The sequence below is a fragment of the Notothenia rossii genome (genome assembly GCF_949606895.1).
Source record: "Notothenia rossii genome assembly, chromosome: 5".
Lineage (NCBI taxonomy): Eukaryota > Metazoa > Chordata > Actinopteri > Perciformes > Nototheniidae > Notothenia > Notothenia rossii.
The window spans coordinates 76944144-76963867 of NC_136903.1; the positions used below are offsets into that span (position 1 = coordinate 76944144).

At 40.2% G+C, this 19724-nt stretch overlaps 1 protein-coding gene across 4 annotated transcripts; it reads right to left on the bottom strand.

Moving 5' to 3' along the window:
- Nucleotides 1-4220: 4220 nt before the first annotated feature.
- odad1 (outer dynein arm docking complex subunit 1) lies at nt 4221-18818 on the bottom strand. Of its 4 annotated transcripts, none has more exons than XM_079681058.1 (15): nt 18749-18818; nt 11510-11582; nt 11295-11391; nt 11007-11196; nt 9905-10030; nt 9682-9795; nt 9528-9595; nt 9244-9431; nt 8337-8471; nt 8008-8090; nt 7642-7810; nt 6506-6669; nt 6311-6414; nt 6122-6212; nt 4221-6029 (listed from the first exon to the last, which is right to left on the bottom strand). In XM_079681058.1, the coding sequence occupies exons 2-15, from the start codon at nt 11568-11570 to the stop codon at nt 5925-5927; spliced, it is 1695 nt and encodes a 564-aa protein (XP_079537184.1). In that variant the 5' UTR covers nt 11571-11582; nt 18749-18818; the 3' UTR covers nt 4221-5924. The 4 variants fall into 4 exon arrangements, with proteins under 4 accessions (XP_079537184.1, XP_079537183.1, XP_079537181.1 ...); XM_079681057.1 differs by having other exon boundaries at nt 11295-11394; XM_079681055.1 differs by having other exon boundaries at nt 11295-11394; nt 11504-11582.
- Between the last annotated feature and the right edge of the window lie 906 nt (nt 18819-19724).

The following is a 19724-nucleotide window of genomic DNA, read 5'->3' on the forward strand; positions in this document are numbered from 1 at the left end:
GGTAAAGTCTGAAGAATGTTTTTCTATTAACATTGGGTTATGAACTCTGCTTTTTCTGGCTCCATTTTTGCTTCAATTGAGCCAAGTGGGCCTTTTCAATTTGTGGCTCGTGGCTCCAATACAGCCCTACTGCAACCTCAATCTGGCCCTTTGATAATCAACCTCTCAGAAAACATAAATTACTTTCTGCAGATTGCCGTGTCCAAACACAAACCAAACTTTTAGCTCTGTTAATCCTCTTGTTTAACTTCTCACACTGAAATGTTTTCGAGTGCTGGACCATGGTGCTGAAGCTAGAGATTAAAATGAAGGCATCCTTCTTAGCTGTTTATCATTAAAATCTGACCCTCACAAGTGTTGGAAAGTTGTGAAGCACATGAAATTAACTAGTTTAACTTCATTTTTATTTAGCTTGCTGTTAGTCAAATTATATTCATTTTAGCATTTGTATTGGAGTAGTTAAAATTACAATTTCTCTGTGCTAAATCACTGGCACTACATCCATTGTTGGCCCTGACAGGAAAGCTTCTCTGTAATATACCCCCTTGGACAAATCACTCACCCTTTTTTATTCAATGGATTTGTTAGTGATCAAGTCAGTCTCAATGTCCTACAAGTGAACACATTTGTAGGGGTATACTTGATTGTATTTCATTTAATGCATGACCTGTGACCTGGGCCCTTTTTGAATGAACTCAATGAAGTGGCATTTCTTGCTGTTATGGTACCTATGATATATATTTTATTATAATTGTGTATCACATGTGTATTGTCAGATTGATAATCTTTTTACAAAAGTATTTTAAACTTCTGTGTTTAAGCTTTGTTTCACAAAACACGGTTTCTCCTCTTTTTCAAATTAGCTTTGCTGTAGTTCAGCTTTTTCCAGCTTACTTTTAAAGTGACTTCCTAAATACTGTCCTTTATTTGGAATGAAATGAAAAATAGGACCCAGAACAGACTCGGAACATTCGGACTACATCTCCCAGCTGGCATCGGAGCGCTTGATGGAAGTGTTGGAAGAAACTGCTGGGAATAGGTCACCTGGTTGATACTGACTGTGTTGCCACAGCTACCTTGACTCAGAAGAGCTTCTAAAAAATGAATAAATGGATGAACAGAAGGACAAAAGGATGACAAATATGAAGTGTAAATGCAACATGTACTCACATTACAGGAGCCAATATAGTGCACACGTTCTGTAAATTGTATATGTAATAAGTAGGCTGCAATGTCAAAGCATGTATCGTAGACTTGCTTTAAGTTCATGATGGTTGTTGAAATTTGACCAGATGGGGCAGATGTATAGAGTGTGTGTTTATATGTAATGTTATTCATAACAAATCATCTGTCAGTACGCACTTTGCCCTTCCTAATGGAGAAATATTACATCATACATTGAAACCAATTCCACACATTCATAATACATTTCACTTTAAAAAATACAAGCACGAAAAATAAATCGTTTTAAAACAATATGCATATTTATACTGTTATATGACCTTAAACTGAACTACTTTTTATCGCTGGTGCTAAATTATCATGGCATCAGGGATTTTAAAAGTTTTATCTTGCATAGATCTCGCATGCCTTGCACTCTTTTTCACAAGAACCAGAAAAATAGAGTAGCAGGTTTTCCCTTTGCGCTCCTCAACAGTACTACCTTATTTACTTCACATTTTACAGCTCCACCCCTCTTCCAGAGAAGTGGAAATTTCCAGTAATTCCTTTTGCTGCTCCTCCTCCTTCTCCTTGTTTCCCGCCTTTTAGTCTACCTGCTCCTTCCTGCTGTAAACTGGCTTGAAGACCTCACTGCCCTCTACTTTGAAGGCCTGCTATGAGAAAACATATTCTAACAAGGATTAAATAACATCATGTTTCTGGCATGGTTTATAATTGTATGTATATTGGCAAATACATGTGATCCTTGAGGATGGTAAAGATTGGAGTGTTAAATCTCTATGTTTTCTGAATGACAGAGCTGCATTATTCATTAAAAAGAGATGTTTTATTATATGTGTAATTTGCACTTATCTTTTGGAGAGAGCTTTCCGAACAGTTTTATTGTCTTCTATTTTGAATGTACATAGTATTTAGTCTTCCAGTGAATTACTATTAAGGGTTAAGCTATGTGTTAGTATTGCATTAGCTTTTGAATGATCAACAAGGTTTGATTTGGGATCATAGAACAGATGGTAGATTTGCATTTCTATTTCTCTGGCTGATTTGATATTCTGTTGTGTAGTTGGTTCAGAAATGCTTCAAAGCTTGTCTTCAACTGACAAAGGCCTGTTTAGGAAATAAAAAATGTAACAAGAAAGGAGCTAGATGTAGTGCAGATTAGTGAAAACATGATGACACTGGGAACCGGTTTACAGCCTGAGAGGTCCTGGCTATCTCTATGCTACATCTGCGGTTTTATAACTTCCTCTTAATTTTAGACCACAATATAACCGTGAACCCTGTTGTTTTCTGGAGAATAATTTTAGATAAACAAAAATATAAAGCCACCAGACAGCTTGAGTGAAGAAGTTTGAGTGTGTTGATGGCATGAAGCACACTGACCTTAGACCCATTGTCAAGCACCAACAAAGAGCCATCTGCACAGCAACCAAAGCTCAGATGAGGGACTCACACACAGGGGGATCAAGGAGGGGGAGGGACACAGGGACCTGGAGAGTGTAAAAAAAGAAAAACTAATCAGACATAAAGAAACATCTTAATGTGACTTGATCAGCTGGATTGTGTCTGAAACATCACAGCAGACGGCGCGTATCAAATAGATTTGTACACTGAGAAAACAGGAAGCTGCACAACATATCAGCACAGAGAGTAAATGGATCTCTCCTTTGCTGGTAAAGTGAAAGAGAAGAGCCGCCGGCCTAATCACTCAAGAGCACATTTCCTGCCTCCTGCTTGATGAGCTGTAGTCAGCTGTAGTGGGTATTTCATTCATTCTGTCTGCACAGTCTTTGTCTCTGCAGTGATCTCAATTGGAATGATATATTTTGGAAGTGCAACAAAAATGTGTTTTCTTTTCAAATAGATTTCAAAATGGTGAAAACAAAGACAAAATGGTGTCAGGGACATCTAGAAAAATCACAAATGTTTCACAGGTAAGGTATGGGAGTCCGGATTGCTTAGCAACAGCAGTAAGAAAAATCTTACAGCCAGTGTTGAAACAGAGAAATTGATCCTGCTGCCACCCAGTGGTGCACTGCTAGTATGCTGGGGATGAACTGACACTGAAAATAATCAAAGGCTCACTTCTCTCACTAAAGCGTGTATGTGCAGAAAGACCACCTGCAACCCATAATTGAAGAAGAAATGAATGAAGGAAAAAACATTAAAAAAGTGCTCTTCCTTCGTCAACCTCTGTTCGAAAATGTGTTCATTAATTTGATTGGCTGGAAAATGTACCAGCTCTAATGTTGCTAAGCAACATTTATGGCAGGTTGGGAGGGTGTGAGCGTTGAGAAGGGGGGGTGGGGCGTGCGTCTAGGGGAGGGAGCCTTGTGGGTGCAGGCAGACTGGCTGGAGAAATACCTGGCAAAGGTCCCAAATAAACAAACAGAGAGAGAAGGACAGAGCGGGAGACAGAGGACAGGGTATTTTCTACGTCCAGATAACAGTTCAGTCTGAGATAAAAGGAACAATGCATTTAATACGTGCTACCACACTTAGTCCCAAAGCAGAACCAGACTGGGGACAGGAAGTGGAGAGTGTTCAACTAGAAACTTTGCCTATAAAAATAAGTAAGTTAGAACTTTAGTTTGATGAGAGGGTAACTGGAAGATTGCTGTGAGTAACAGGACAAGGAGTTGCAGTTGATAAGGTGTAACATTTGGATTAGGAACAGACTACACACAATCTCAGTTCTCATGTTAGTGTGGAGAAATGCTACTTGTACATGCACGTTTTTGTTTGTACAGTTGGGTGTGGAAGTGTCTCCACGAACGTTTTGGCTTATTACTTTTTTGTAATAAGGACGAGTTGAATTAAAGGCAGAGATGTCAACAGCCTGCAGCGTATACAAACAAATGAAGGCTTACATGACATGGGATTACAGTGCAAAGCCAATGGTGCAATAAAAAAAATGGAAGAGAAAACTAAAGGAAGTGAAAATGTTCAAAATGAGCTTATATGGAGAGGGAAGGGTAAATGAGGCTGCTGCAGGAGGTGGGCCTTGGAAATGGCTGATGAAGGCGGTCTCTACAGGCAATGAGCACTCTTTGTCAGGAGTAGGAAATGAGGTTTCTGTTGTGATTAAAAGGAAGGTTTCTATGGCAATGCAGAGAGCCGTGTGCACAGTGAATTTGTTGGGAGTGGAGGGGGCTAAGTGAGAGTAGTATTTCAAAGGAGGCAGCCTCTTCCATCTCATCTCCCACCACCGCCGCCCCTCTGCTTTTCCACAGCGCCCTTTTATCTCTGATAATCTGTTTTCATAGCCACACAGTTCAGACTGCAAGGGGGATTATCCAGAGCAAACCAAGTCATCGGTCGATCTGTCATAAATGTTTACAGAGTAGCAGTCTTACTTCCCAAAATTGCTGCCGTCTCACCCCACCAGGAAAAAACACCATTAACAGAATAGCTAATTAAAACTACACGACTCAAGCTAGATAGTTAACATAATGATGACTCATATCTCTTTCTTGTTTATACAGGTATACTTCTCTATAATCACTGTCTCTTCTTTTGGATTTTTCTAAGACTCACTTACTGAAACACAGTATACTTTTGGTTTCAATACTGACAAAGAACCGTTGGCCATTGTTAAAATATTTGTTTCTGTAAATAAAAACCCAATACTTTATTCATAACATCTATATCATCCCAACAGCAAGGGATTGAAAGAGGTACGATGGCACGAGTATGACCTTTAAAACCTAAATATAGAAATCTCCTTTGTTAATTGTTTCAATGCAAGTCAAAATATCTTTCTTAAAATAAGTTCCCCACTCTGAAGTTCTCTTTGGTACGGAGGAAGTTGCTCTCTGCAGCAGTAACTGCCATATTCCCCCCAACACAGCCCTCATTATAGGATGTTTAGATACGATGACATTTGAAACTGCTGAGGATCAAAGTGATTTTTTGAATCCTTGCCCATTACAAGCAGGACTGTTTAAGAACAAAAAGATACAGATGCTTCCGATCCATGAAAATGATATTGCATGCCTGAACCAAATGTTGTTTACTGAGTGAGCATGAAAAAAGACTGATGTTTACAACTGTGATGCATGTAAACAGATGACTCATTTTAAAAGAAATTTCAGTTTATTCAAATGACACTGATTTTATCATCAAAATCTGAATAAATGATTTTAATCCTCCAAACATACATGAGAGATAAACAATCACTATTATTATTATTCCACCCAATGTGTTAAAATAAGTGTGTTCACTGTTCAATGAAAGCACTAGAAGCTCCTCGCCTCCTTTTGGAAACAGTCTCAGCATGCCAATTAGAATTACAAAAGGTTCTGCTGCCCCCAACCTTTTCATTTGAGCATCGCAGCAGTTTCATGTAATGAAGCGCTGCTCGTGCAGGAGGGCTTTACTGAGACCAGATTGTATGGTGAAAGCCAGATGGCAAGTCACACGTCAAAAGGACAGCTGGTTACCAGAATCTGAAGAGACATCTTTATAGCTCCAAACCTAATTAGTACCAACTTAACAAATCCCAACAAGATACAGGCCATGAACAGGCCATGCCAATGATTCATCATACAAGGTGACATAACATAATTAAGCTCTAAATGTTTACATCTGCAAGCTGCAACATGGCCAATCAGGCTGGTTCCATCAGCGGTCATTGCCTCCACTGATCTATCTTACGTTAAACAATGAAAGCAGGCTTTAATGATTATATGGATCTAATATTTAAAAATGTGAATATTAACTACACTGATCAGTTCACTGTGTCAGATTAGTGGGTCTTGCAGCGAGCGTCGTCTGCCATCACACTGCTGACTTATCTTTGAGGCTTTGGTTGCTGCCTGGCGGGCCGAACTCTCCTTCTGCAGGACCTGTGGGTTACATCAAGAAAAATGAAGGAGGTCCTTTGAAAAAGTTAAATCTAAAGAATAAATAATCACTTAAGTGTAGGATTGGCACTGACCCCTTTTATTATTTTTCTGCGTAGTTCCCCCTGTGAAAGTGGTCGTTCTTCCTCATCAGTTACAGGAGACTCTTCGGCATCATATTCCACACTGAGTCCAACAAACACAGACAATCATCAGCCGAATGTTCAAAGTGTTTGAGTTCATTACTCATTATAAACACAATGAATATGAGCACAAAGGCTGACCTGTTAAGTGCAGGTTTTATGCTAACACTCTGTTGAAGAAGTTCAGGATTTTGACCCAGAAGAAATTTGGCTAAGTCTTTTGGATTATAGTCTTTTTCCAGATCCTTTAGGAGACACAAATACAGAGGCACATTATACTCCAGGGCAGAAAAACAACATGTAAGAAGAGAACAGAACCCCAGGCTGACACGTTACTTTCGAAGTGAGGTATGCTTGTATGGTGAGCAGCTCGTTAGTCTTCTGTTCCACAAGGCCCAGGTAAGACATGATGTTGTTCTCACTGATCCCTGTAGAGGAGCCCAGCATATCCTCTATCACAGAGCGATCGCACTCCATTTCAGAGAAGATGCCGTTCACTCCTGGGAGATGGGAGAAACCAGTTCTGTGATAAATATCCAGCTTAACATGCAACATTTTGTGTCATTCAGAAAAATCTGAATTTTACGAGTCTGTAATCTACTCATCATTTCCAGTTACTCTATTACACCATTTTTCTAAGACTCCAATGAAACATAGTATACTTTTGGTTTCAATACTGACAAAGAACCGTTGGCCATTGTTAAAATATTTGTTTCTGTAAATAAAAACCCAATACTTTATTCATAACATCTATATCATCCCTACAGCAAGGGATTGAAAGAGGTATGATGGCAAGAGTATGACCTTTAAAACCTAAATATAGAAATCTCCTTTGTTAATTGTTTCAATGCAAGTCAAAATATCTTTCTTTAAATAAGTTCCCCACTCTGAAGTTCTCTTTTGTACAGAGGAAGTTGCTCTCTGCAGCAGTAACTGCCATATTCCCCCCCAACACAGCCTCGTTATAGGATGTTTAGATACGATGACATTTGAAACTGCTGAGGATCAAAGTGATTTTTTGAATTCTTGCCCATTACAAGCAGGACTGTTTAAGAACAAAAAGATACAGATGCTTCCGATTCATGAAAACGATATTGCATGCCTGAACCAAATGTTGTTTACTGAGTGAGCAAGAAAAAAGACTGATGTTTACAACTGTGATGCATGTAAACAGATGACTCATTTTAAAAGAAAGTTCAGTTTATTCAAATGACACTGATTTTATCATCAAAATCTGGGACAAAATTATATAACTTGATACAGAATTTAGGGAAAATATGTTTTGCTTAAAATGACTGCACAAATAAAACCCATGAAAAAAACCCATCACATTTGGACTTGGTTTTTCATATACGTTGAACTGTTTGCCTGCCTGCAGACACATTTTTGCATCCAGCTGACATTCTGCACCCTACCTATTTATTGAAAGTAACTGGAATAATACAGAGCTGTCAAATAAATGATTGCCAAACCTGTTTTTATCTGCTCCAGGATTTTGCTCATGATGCTGGCTTGGTTCTCATAGTCCTCAGCTTGAGACTCTGTTTCCTTTTGTTGCTCATCAATGTCTCTCAGCAGAGAGCGATGATCTTGGTCCTGTTGTACACTTGCTACTCCAAACTTCTCTATCTCTTCTTGTGTCTGCAAATTCACACAGTAAGAGACAGACGTTTAAATATATAGGTAATGATATAAACCTACACAATGTATCCACACTGAATACTACAGGTTACTATTTCCCCTTTACCTACATTTAATTGTAATAATTGAGAAAACTTGCCTTTGAAGTCCGTTTTTAAGGTAAAAATGTAAGAAATTAGTAAATAGAGAAAACCTACCTGGTTGATCCGATCCCTCAGTGCCTCAGCCTCATTGTTTTGCTCATTTACAAAGTTAAAGAGTGCAAAGTTCTGGTCTTCAACTACACAGCAAAACAGCAATTAAAAAATGAGATACTTTTACTTCTAAACTGAGACTGTTTTAGAAGAATTATCAGACAGAGCGATTATTTAGCTGTAATGTAATGTAATAATAATATGATCATTATGGTTTTATTGTCTATAGATAAACAATAGGTTTTTGAGTAATAATGATTGGTTTCAGCGCCCACCGTTGTGTTTGTGTATACATCAGAGTGAAGTATTCCGGTTGTGTTGGTCAGACTTACCCTGGATGAACCTGGTAACCAGCATGTCCAGGTTGTCCTCCCCCGTCACTGTCTCTATTCTCTGGAACACTTCATCTAAAACGTCCAGCGACTCTTCCCCTGAGTCCATCCTTCTCTGCTCCTTCAGCTCTGACACTGGGACAAACATCAGCATTAGCACCATTTCGTGGGTGCTGTATAAACACCACTGTCAACAATACTATCATTATTATTAGGCGGTTCTATATGTCTAAATATTTTAATAAGGGTTCCAAAAAAAAAAAAGCTTTGAATATCTTGTATCTTATTATTTTTTGTAGATGTTCTATTCGTATCATTACTGCCAATGGCTGAAAGTTCACAATCGCTGTGAAAAGGATAATTTTGTTTCTATTACGTTGTGTACTCTTTCACAACATGTTGGTTTCCAAGCCAACAGGAACATTTACAGAGTTTTCTCTCTAATTTTTTTATAATCTTTTCCTGTTGTAATCTAATACAACACTAACTCTGGCATCCATCTGATTGCTTCGACAGTACAATCCTAAATAATTGTTTGCTAGGGTGTCAATTATAATATGTTGCATTATAGGGCAGTTGTGGTACTCTAAAGGAGTTTTGTTTATATATTTTCTCACTGAAAAAGAATCATATAACCATAAAAACATATAATCAATGTTACTGATAGACATGAGGACAAATATTAGGTATCAAACCCAGTTTTTGTGAGAATAAATGGAAATCAAGCAATGCTATAGAGCCAGTACAAGGACTAAGACATTAACACTACCAGGCAGAAGATGATAATTGGTGATATTCTCTACTGAGTAAACATTATTTGTGTCACTTCCACCAGCATTTATTATCACTTACACTTTCCCATTATCATAATTATAATTTTTTGTCATAAACAGTGTCTGTTTCTCACGTTGTCTGTGTCCCAGCTCATGGCCCTCGTCCTGCCCGCTCCTCTCACTGCATTTGGTGGACATGAACTCTTTCAGGATGCACTCATGTGCAATGACCCTCTCCAGTTCCTTCATCTCAGCGTTGTACTGGGCCAGGTCCTTCACTGCCTTCTCCCTCATCATGGTCATCTTGGACTGAGCCTCTACCCTAAAGTGGAAAGGATTCCAAATGAGACATTCAACCACCAAGATCATGACGTGATATCTTGCTGATTTATGCGCAAACAACTGTCTTAAATCTGACCTTGCATCGTAGGCAGCAGTGGACAGGTTGACAGTTTCCCCTATCTTCTTGCGGACATCGTAAAGTTCCTACAATACACAAGAATCAGTGCAGGGACGTATTTAAAAACAGTAAGAAAACTTGTTTATGGATCATCTGTTATGTGACCTCTCACCTTGTCCAGCCTGTTGTGTAGTTGCTGGAAACGTATGCGCTCAATATGAAGAGTCTGCAGCTCCTCTCTCAGGTGGCAGTTTTTGGTAAGCTGCTCATTGAAGCGAGTCAAAGACTGGACAGGACGTAGAACATGGGTAAAAACAACATAACTTTTAAATTATACTACGCAGGAACCTATCTGTTTTCTAGGTATTTGGATTTAATGATTTTTCTTTACTCACTCTGTCCAGTTTGTATTCCAAAGTGCGTATGGCCTTCTGAGTCCGTCGTAGCTCAGACCTTTGTGTATCACCACCATTGACATCACTTTTTCTCAGCTCTGCCAGCTTTAACTCCATGTTTGCAACCTGCCCACATTACAGATGCACGATATATACTGTGTTTGTTAAAGGTCCCCTATTATACTCTTTTTCATCAATATATTATAGCTCTCAGTTATATACAAAACATCTCTGAAGTGTTTGGCTCAACATACCAAACAGATCATGCATTGCAGCATGCCATAATCCCCTCTGTTTCAGCCCTGTTTCAAAAGTGCTGATTCTCTGTCTGTTACTTTAGATGAAAAGAAGGAGCCACTCCCCACGCCCCTCTGAGAGATATTTGGTTAAAAAGAAGACAATAGGCGCTTTCACACCGGAGTACTTTTCCCAGTATAGTTCCGATGCAGTTCCGAAAATGTGCGTTCACACCAAAGAAATCCGGAACTAGAACTTAGTTCATGAGAACCTTTCCACCCCCTTTTCAGTCCCTGCTAGAGAGCAGGTACTTTCATGGGAGAAAAAGGTTCCCATTTCTGATTGCAAACCACGCCCCGTAAAACTCCCAAAAAGTTTTGTGAAGCTGCCATTTTATTTGCTTGCATTAGCATTATTAGCATTAGCCGTCAGCGGCTTAATTTGCCTAATCCTCCCTCAGGGATTTATTCCGGTGTGAACGCGTTCTCATGAAGTTCTCATGAACTAAGTACCGCAAAGTACTTGGTGTGAAAGCGCCTATTTGTGCTCTAGGAGGAGATTAAGGTGATAAGGTGGGGCGGTTAGTTATTGGCTAATGGTTACACAAGCCAACAAATCGTTATGACATCATAAAGTGGGCAAAATCTGATCAGCTCATTTTCAGACAGGTTTTTATATAAATGGATCAGGACAAAAAGTGAGCGAAATTTTTTTCCTGAAACTTGCAGAATCTCTTTACACAGAGGGGACACATTTTTATGTATAAAATATATGAAAAAGTGAATTTTGCATAATAGGTGACCTTTGACTAAAAATAACAGCAAACTTTAAATGTAAAATATCATATGACTTACACCTAATTCACCTCTTTCTCCACTTCTTTTTGACACTGCTTCTCTTTCAACAGCTCCTCCTCTAGCATGTCTCTCTGCTCTAGCAGAGCACGAAGACTCTGGGTGTCCTCGCAGTCCTGCTGTTGGCGGGACAAGCTCTTACAAGCACCAAGGTTTCGATTCAGCTCCTCCTGCTCCTTCAGCAGGTTCTCCATCTCCTGCCTTCATCCACATCACATTAACAAGCAATCAGACAAATATAATAAAAAACACCAGACATTCACTGTTAACAATGTGATGTAGGTGTAGTGCTTATTCACTGTTGTTTGCGGATCTGCTCCCGAGCCTGAATGGTGTAGGCCTGCCGATCTCCTTCCATTATCCTGAACTGTCTCTGCAGTTTGGCTATCTCTGATTCTGCTTTAAAGAAAAATTAAATCATGCATGTTACAACTGTGTCAACCATACTGACATACTAACATTACTTGGAGAGTATAAGCATCTATGACAGCGATATAACCAACATTACCTGTACCATCAATATCCAAATCACTGCCATCAGAGCGGGCACTTGTTGCCAATCTTCCTCGAGGCATGGTTACACTGGGCTTTTTGGATACGAAAAAAAAGTGAATTGAGGCTAGTTATAGCAAACTGGAACTGTCATTGTCATCTGATCATTCACTTTGATCAATCTTAGTCTCATATACCGCCTCCAATATGAGTTTAAATAAATATGTTTGAAATGTTTTCTGGATTTTCTGGAAGCAGCATTTGATTGAGATTGTTTGCATAATAAATCTCTAGAGTATGTCTTAAAATAGTAGGTACAAATCGAATCAAGTTTGTCTGTCACATTGGCTTTAAGTAGGTAGTTTATGTGAGAAATTGCTACAATTATTTATTTGTCTTTATTATCTATAGTACAGCGGTTAAGCCCTCAAATCAAGGGAAATTGTGCACTTTTTGAAAGAAACATGAAACTTCTACCATAGTTAGTTTATATCATGAGGTTTATTTTTAGATGTGGAGGGAAGTCAGATTTGACCTCTGAGGCCCGGGAGAGGTCAAATCGGGGATGGCCACCAATAATATTCAAAACTGACTCACTTTGGAACCGAACACTGTAGAAAAACACTTAAGGTGTAATTTCCCACAAATGTTAGGGTGCCCATTCTGTTGGTGATACATTTGAGACCAATATAATTCAAGAAAATGCATTTATGTTAAAGTCAAGGTAAAAATATATCAAAATATTTATTTTTTATGTACCCAAGAACATTCTTCAATTGATTTCTTTGTAGTCTCAGTATTATTTAGTTATAAGTTATTATTTCATGGGGTGTGTGGATATTTGTATGCATTCTCAGCACAGATTTATCAGCAGTTGACCCCCCTAGACCATTTCCACAGACTACCTGCAATACCACCGCGGACCACTGGTTGAAAACCCCCTGCTCTAAAGCTTCAGTAGCCTACTTATTCGAGGGGTTGTTGCTAGACAACATGGTGAGAAGTATTCAGAAATGCCACTTCTGACACTTCGGACATTTCTAACAGGTAAAAAGATTGACTATGAACAAACAATATTATTAAAAACAATATTAATATTAATATATGCCTTTGAATGCGAATGTATTGAATTTGACTGTAGCCAGGAAGGAGTTTTCCTTGCTAGCTAGCAAGGAAAACTCCTAGCTAGCTAGCTAGCTAGCTAGCGTGATCAAAATAATTATCCTAGCTTAAGTAGAAGACAGTCTGGAACATTTCTGTTTGAGCTGAGTAGTTTAATGATTGAACAGAGTATTTTCTAGAGATGTCAACTTGGTTATTATGTCAAATTTGGGTAACATTTTACCTGTCATAACAGTAACAAAACACAGTCACGGACATGTCACGAACATGTCATAAACATTATGTCAATGTCATATATATATGACACATATATGTCATATCATTGTCATTAAGTGTCATTTGGTTTAACCTAACCCTACAAAAACCGAATGACACAATGACAACAGTGTTTAATACAATGTTAAATTGTTATCTTTTCAGATTCCCACGTCTTGCTGGAATTTTAACCCTCACCATGTCAAAGCGTCACAGCTTGATGGTCCCTACCCAGCCCTCGTTATCCAAGCAATCCAAGCCACCCCCCAGCACTAACTGGGACATTTGTGTCCTCTGTCAAGTCAAAACAGATGAACCTTTACAGTGTCCTCTCAGAAACAAATATAAACAGTCTGTTGGTAGTGGCTATGTATCCCTCACAGAAGACCTTCTCCGGTTCCATACCCTTCAGCATATGCCAATGGACCTCAACCTGGAGCGATTAGATGATGGAGATGGCATAGAATCCACTTTGAAGAGACACAAGGCAGAGTGGCACAAGAGATGTCGGCTAAAATTCAACAAAAAAGCATATGATGAGCTAAGTCGGGGGAAATTAACTACAGCACAACAACAAAGTACCTCATCTGTACACACGCGATCTGCCCACAGCCATTCACAGTCCACAGAACCTACTTGCTTCTTTTGCAATGAGCCTGCTGCAGGTTCCTCAGGTTTGCATAATGCATCAACCTACAACATTGACAGAAATGTGAGGAAGTGTGCCCTTGAGCTTGAGGACACTGCTCTGTTGGCCAAGCTCGCAGAGGGTGACATGATTGCCATTGAGGCCAAGTACCATCATCGCTGACTGTCTTCATTGTACAACAAAGCCAGGCAGGCTGCATCTAAACACAATGATGGAGATGATACTTGCCTACATGGCATAGCCTTTGCACAGTTAGTGGCATATCTGGAAGACAAGAACAGTGATGAGAACACTTCCCCTGTCTTGAAATTGACTGACATCGCTCAGTTGTACAAGACCAGGCTGGAACAACTTGGTCTGACTAGATAAACGGATTCACACCACCAGACTGAAAGAACAACTGCTTTCTGAGCTTCCACATCTGAGGGCACATTCACAAGGAAGAGACACACTTCTGAGTTTTGAGAATGACATTGGACCAGCTCTCATGATAGCCTGTCAAACTGACAGTGATGCCATGCACTTAATGCGAGCAGCACAAGTAGTGCGCAAAGAAATCTTTGGTTCGTCTTTCTCTTTTGACGGATCATTCCAAGAAAACTGCCAGCAGAGGGCTGTGCCACCATCTCTCTTGGCTCTCGTCAACATGGTACTTGATGGTACAAACATTAAGCATCAGACCACCACAAAACCTGCCCTAACAATCTCCCAATTGATGGTCTTTAACAGTAAGAAGCAGGCACGGAACATGGATTCACCAAGCTCAGCACGTACAAGGCACACCCGAGAAACTCCACTCCCTCTATATCTGTCCCTCAAGATCCATGCAGTTACACGAAGTAGGGGGTTAGTTGACACACTGTTCAACCTGGGATTGTGTGTTTCCTATGACAGGCTGCTGCAAGTCACATCAAACATTGCCAATGGTGTCTGCCAGCAATTTAGGATGGAAGATGTTGTGTGCCCACCAAAGTTGCGTAATGGACTGTTCACAACAGGAGCTGTGGACAATATAGACCATAACCCAAGTTCTGCAACAGCCAAAGATTCCTTCCACGGCACTGGAATCTCACTAATGCAGCATCCATCACACACACAAAGCGGAACTGATCGTGGTGTACTAGTGATTAGTCAAGATGGCTCTTCCACCAAGTCAGTGAAACCTCTGCCAACATCATACACAGTCGTGCCACCAGCTTCCCTCCACAAAAAGGAATTTAGTGTGCCACCTGTACAAGGTCCTGTGAGACCCTCCACCCTCCTAGTTTCTACAGCCGCCACAGAGGATGAATATGCATGGCTCAGAAAAGTCAAGACAGCTGTTGAAACGTCAGCCATTGATGGCATGATATCGTGGTCTGCCTACCATGCCTGTGTTCACCATGCCGTCATCCCTCCTGCAGCAATCAATGCATTATTACCTCTCTTTCTTGACAATGCACATTCAGTAGCAATGATTCGGCACTCTATGGAAATCGTAAAAAGAGCAATTCAACATGTGAACCCTGGTCAGATTCCTGTCATTGCTGCTGACCAACCACTGTATGCTCTCGCTAAACAAGTACAGTGGACCTGGCCAGACACTTATGGAGAAGATCACTTTGTGATCATGTTTGGTGGTCTACACATCGAAATGGCTATGTTGAAGTTGCTGGGAGACTGGCTAGAAGACAGTGGCTGGAACAATGCTCTGGTCCAGGCTGATATTGCAAGTTCTGGAACAGCAAATTCCTTCATACATGCCAAACATGTCACCAAGACCCGCCATGCACACCAGATCACAGCTGCAAGCCTCTATACACTACTGCAACGAGCATACAATGAAAATTGCATATCTGATGATACAGATGCCATGCCACCTGACAGTCTATCTTTTGAGGAGTGGTGCATACAACAAGCAAAGGCTAGTGTTCACTTTGACTACTGGCATAAGACCCTGTCATTGCAGCTTCTCGTTTTGCGGTACATGAGGTCCATTCGTGAAGGCAACTTCCAGCTGTACGTGGAATCCCTAACACAGATCATGCCCTGGATGTTCGCCCTGGATCACACACACTACAGCAGATGGCTTCCCGTACACATCCGTGATATGATGACTCTTGCGGACAGACACCCAGATGTCCTGGCAGAATTCAAGTCTGGACATTTCGTGGTGCACAAAACCAGCAACCAGTTCTCTGCCATGGCACTTGACCAGTGCCATGAACAGAACAATGCCATGGTCAAAGGTTCTGGTGGGGCTATCGGACTGACTGGCAATCCAGAAGCACTCAGACGCTGGATGGTAGCAGGACCAGAAATCGCCAGGATCACTAAAGAGTTTGAAGAACAGGCAACACACCAACAGCATGGACCCAGTGACTCTAGACACCATGACCAGCAACCTGGAGTGCAAGCCACATTCCTGAAGGAGGTTAAGGCACTTGTCACGGTGCTGGAAGAGATGGGGAATCCATTTCTAGAACACAGCCAAGATCTTTTAGTCATTGACACAAGAGACATCGTTGATACCCAAGTTGCTGATACTGTAAGAAGGATTTATACCATTGGTGAGGAGCAGTACACCGAGTTTGTGACCCAAAGGCTGGAAAGGTGTACAACACCTATCACACACCATCTTCCAAAAAAAAAGTTGCCACTATTCAGCAGACCACCTGTGAAGGTCAAATCAAAAGAGAAAGCACAACTCGCTGCACTGAAGAGTGACTGTGGTCTTTTTTCAAGGCTGTACATCTCATGTCAAACACGAGATGGAGACATCAACCACTTCTTTTCCCACGAAAACCAGGCAGCACCTCCAGCTCTGTCAAGTGGAGGAAAACTTCGGTTCGGGGTTAAAGCAGATCTGCTTCGCTGCCTGGAGTCAAATCTGCTTGAAATCAAGAGTGTTCCTAAGACTGATGCAGTAATTATAGATGGTGCAGCTGTGGTTCAAATGCTGAATCCAAAGTTATCAAGAACATTTCAAGAGTATGGAGAAACAGTGTTCATACCATACATCTCTGCTCAACTAGAGGTAAGCATCCGTGTTGACCTTGTCTGGGATGTATACCTATCTGCCAGCCTGAAAGCTTCAACAAGACAGAAGAGGGGAAATGGCAAGAGGAAAAGGGTGGCTCCCCTTACTGTGATGCCCAAGAACTGGAAAGACTTCCTTCGATGTGATGAAAACAAAACAGAGTTATTTTCCTTCCTGGCCCGAGAAGCCGTAAGTCTGCCAGTAGCACAGGGCAAGGAACTGTATGCAACAGATGGAACTGGAGTCCTCTGCTCTCCTGCCGATTCATGTGTGACCTGCCTTGCCCCATGTTCACAAGAAGAGGCAGACACCCGGCTACTTCTGCATGTGGCAGACGCTGTGCATAAAGGTTGTAAGAAGGTGACCATACGTACCGTTGATACAGATGTGGTGGTGTTGGCAGTGGCTTGTTTTAGCAAAATATCTCCCGATGAACTGTGGGTTTCCTTTGGTGTTGGGTCGAGTTTCCGGTTTATCGCTATTCATGAAATGGTTGCCACAATGACTCCTATCCAATGCCTGACTCTCCCTGTCTTTCACGCTTTCACTGGATGTGACACCGTGTCTGCATTTGCTGGCCGTGGAAAGAAGATTGCCTGGGAGAGATGGAAGTCTTTCCCAGAGGTCAGTGATGCTTTCCAGGAACTCCTGTGCATGCCAAGTGAGGTCAGTGAAGATTCCATGTTACTGCTGGAAAGATTTGTGGTGCTCATGTATGACCGAACGAGTGAGTGCATGGAAGTGAATGATGCCAGGAAACAGCTTTTCTCCCAGAAGTCCAGGAGTTTAGAAAACATCCCTCCAACCCAGGCTGCCCTCAAACAGCACATCAAGCGTACTTGCTTTCAGGCTAACGTTTGGAACCAGTCACTGGTCTTGGACCCAGAGATGCCAGAGCCATCTGATTGGGGCTGGACAAAAGAAACCACTGGGTGGCAGCCACTCTGGACAACTCTCCCTGAAGCAGCAAAGTCTTGCCATGAGCTGATCCGCTGTAACTGTCAGAAAGGGTGCACTGGACGGTGCTCATGTGTCAAAGCTGCACTTAAGTGTACAGATCTCTGCTTTTGTTCTGGGGACTGTTAAGATTTTTGATCACTACCAATATGTGATCCTGACATGAAAGGACTGTGGTGTTGTTAACCACTTCTCCGTCCCTTGATGATTAAAAAGTTAAATAATAAATCAGTTAAAAAATTACTTATTATTTCAATGACTGTTGTTATTGGCATTGTTATTGTTGTTATTGACATCATTATTAACCTTATCATTACTGTTATTATTTTGAAAATAAACTACCTTTTTGCATCGTTCACCACCCTATGTTTGCATTATTTGACATCCACATTGATCTAAATGCATTTTTTTGAATTCTATTGGTCTCAAAGGTATCACCAACAGAATGGGCACCCTAAAATGTGTGGGAAATGACACCTTAAGTGTTTTTCTACAGTGTTTGGTTCCAAAGTGAGGCATTTTTGAGTATTATTGGCGGCCATCTTGGATTTGACCTCTCCCGGGCCTCAGAGGTCAAATCTGACTTCCCTCCACATCTGAAAATAAACCTCATGGTATAAACTAACTATGGTAGAAGTTTCATGTTTCTTTCAAAAAGTGCACAATTTCATGGTTATCCGCTCTACTACTACATGTAACATACATTTGAAATATGTTGTTTTGGTACTTGGTTGATGCATATTTTGATTGTATTGCATCATCAAACAATAACATTGAACAATACATATGCATGGCTTTGATGTTTCTGAGCTCATCCAGTTCATATTAAAAAGTAACAAATGGTCTATTCCTCCACAATGTGATTAAATCAAATGTTCAATCTATGTTTCCCCTGGATTAATTCTTTGAAATCACATAACCTCAAATGCCAATTTTGCAATGCAGATGTCTTGACTGTTGAAATGTTTTGTCTCCCACAGTGGCTCAACAGAACCATTGAAACTGCATTTCAAACATCCATCCCCCTTGGTTCTTCTTGCTTTGAAAATAGCCCTTGCCAATTACTTACAATATTAGTTTTTATGCAGAGACACTTCAGGGAGCATATAGGACCCTTTGAACATAGGGATCCAATAGCTAAACTAAACAACAAAAAAGCTGCAAGACTTTATATATTTAGCTATAGCTTAAAGTGAACTGATATATGAAAAGCATACAAAAACGTTCTGCTGTTATGGAAAAATTAAATGGAATCTTACCAGTTAAAGTAAGAGTGCCACGTCCCAGAACACAAAACAGGCTCACAGCAGCCTGAGTTGTTAGCAACTGTTGCTAGGTGCCCTAGGAGCAGCAGTCCCTGAGGTTACAGCCAGGTTGAGTGCAGGAGAGCAAGTCTCTTCTCAACACCTCTTAAAAATTGGTTTTACTTAGAGACCAACAATAAATTACCGTTTGAGTGACACAAAACTAATGCTCAATACCTCGGTGCCATATTATTGAAAATGGCCTACTACTATAACATTATGATGAATCTGAGGCTGACTAATGTGTCATGAGTGGATTTATCCAAAATATTTTATTGAATAATGATTTTAGCTTTTTTTCAATAGCTTCCTTGTCATGTGACCCAGTAACACCAAATCAACGCAGTAGTTTATAAATACAGTCAATCAGTAGGACAACAATACAACTTCCATTTTTATGAATATTAATGGGAAAACTCTGCATTTCTTTCTTGGAAATCTTGGAAAAATAAGACACACCTTTTTTTAAACACCTTTTTATTGCTTCCCTTATATTTTATATCAACATTGTTACACAAAATGCCATTGTTTCCTGTTGCATTGTACTACTACACTGGACAAGTAGGAAACATCTTTATAATTGACACTTTGTTAGACTAATCAATAAAAACTACTGGCAACCTTATTATACAGTATTTTGCTTAAAGGTTTGTAAACACATTTAAAATCGTATATTGGAGGAATACAAAATGCACACTTCAGTTGAAAAATGTACTATTTCTAAACTTTATATTTGAACAATATATCTTTGTTATATGTTTCTTGGGTAAATATTCATATCACGTTATTATTATCATGCTTCATAGCCATATCTAAGCCCAAATCACCCTGTTATGTGTTACTCACTCCTTGTTTAATATATAAAGCAGATAAGTGTACATTTGAGTATATGGGTTACATGTCTTTAAGATTTTGTAATTACAACTTCAGT

Coding starts and splice junctions, on each gene's coding strand:
- odad1 (XM_079681055.1), bottom strand. CDS start 11,570: ATGCCTCGAGGAAGATTGGCAACAAGTGCCCGCTCTGATGGCAGTGAT. Junction 7,811..8,007: donor TGAGGGATCGGATCAACCAG/GTAGGTTTTCTC, acceptor GTGAATTTGCAG/ACACAAGAAGAGATAGAGAA. Junction 6,415..6,505: donor AAGCATACCTCACTTCGAAA/GTAACGTGTCAG, acceptor TGTCTCCTAAAG/GATCTGGAAAAAGACTATAA.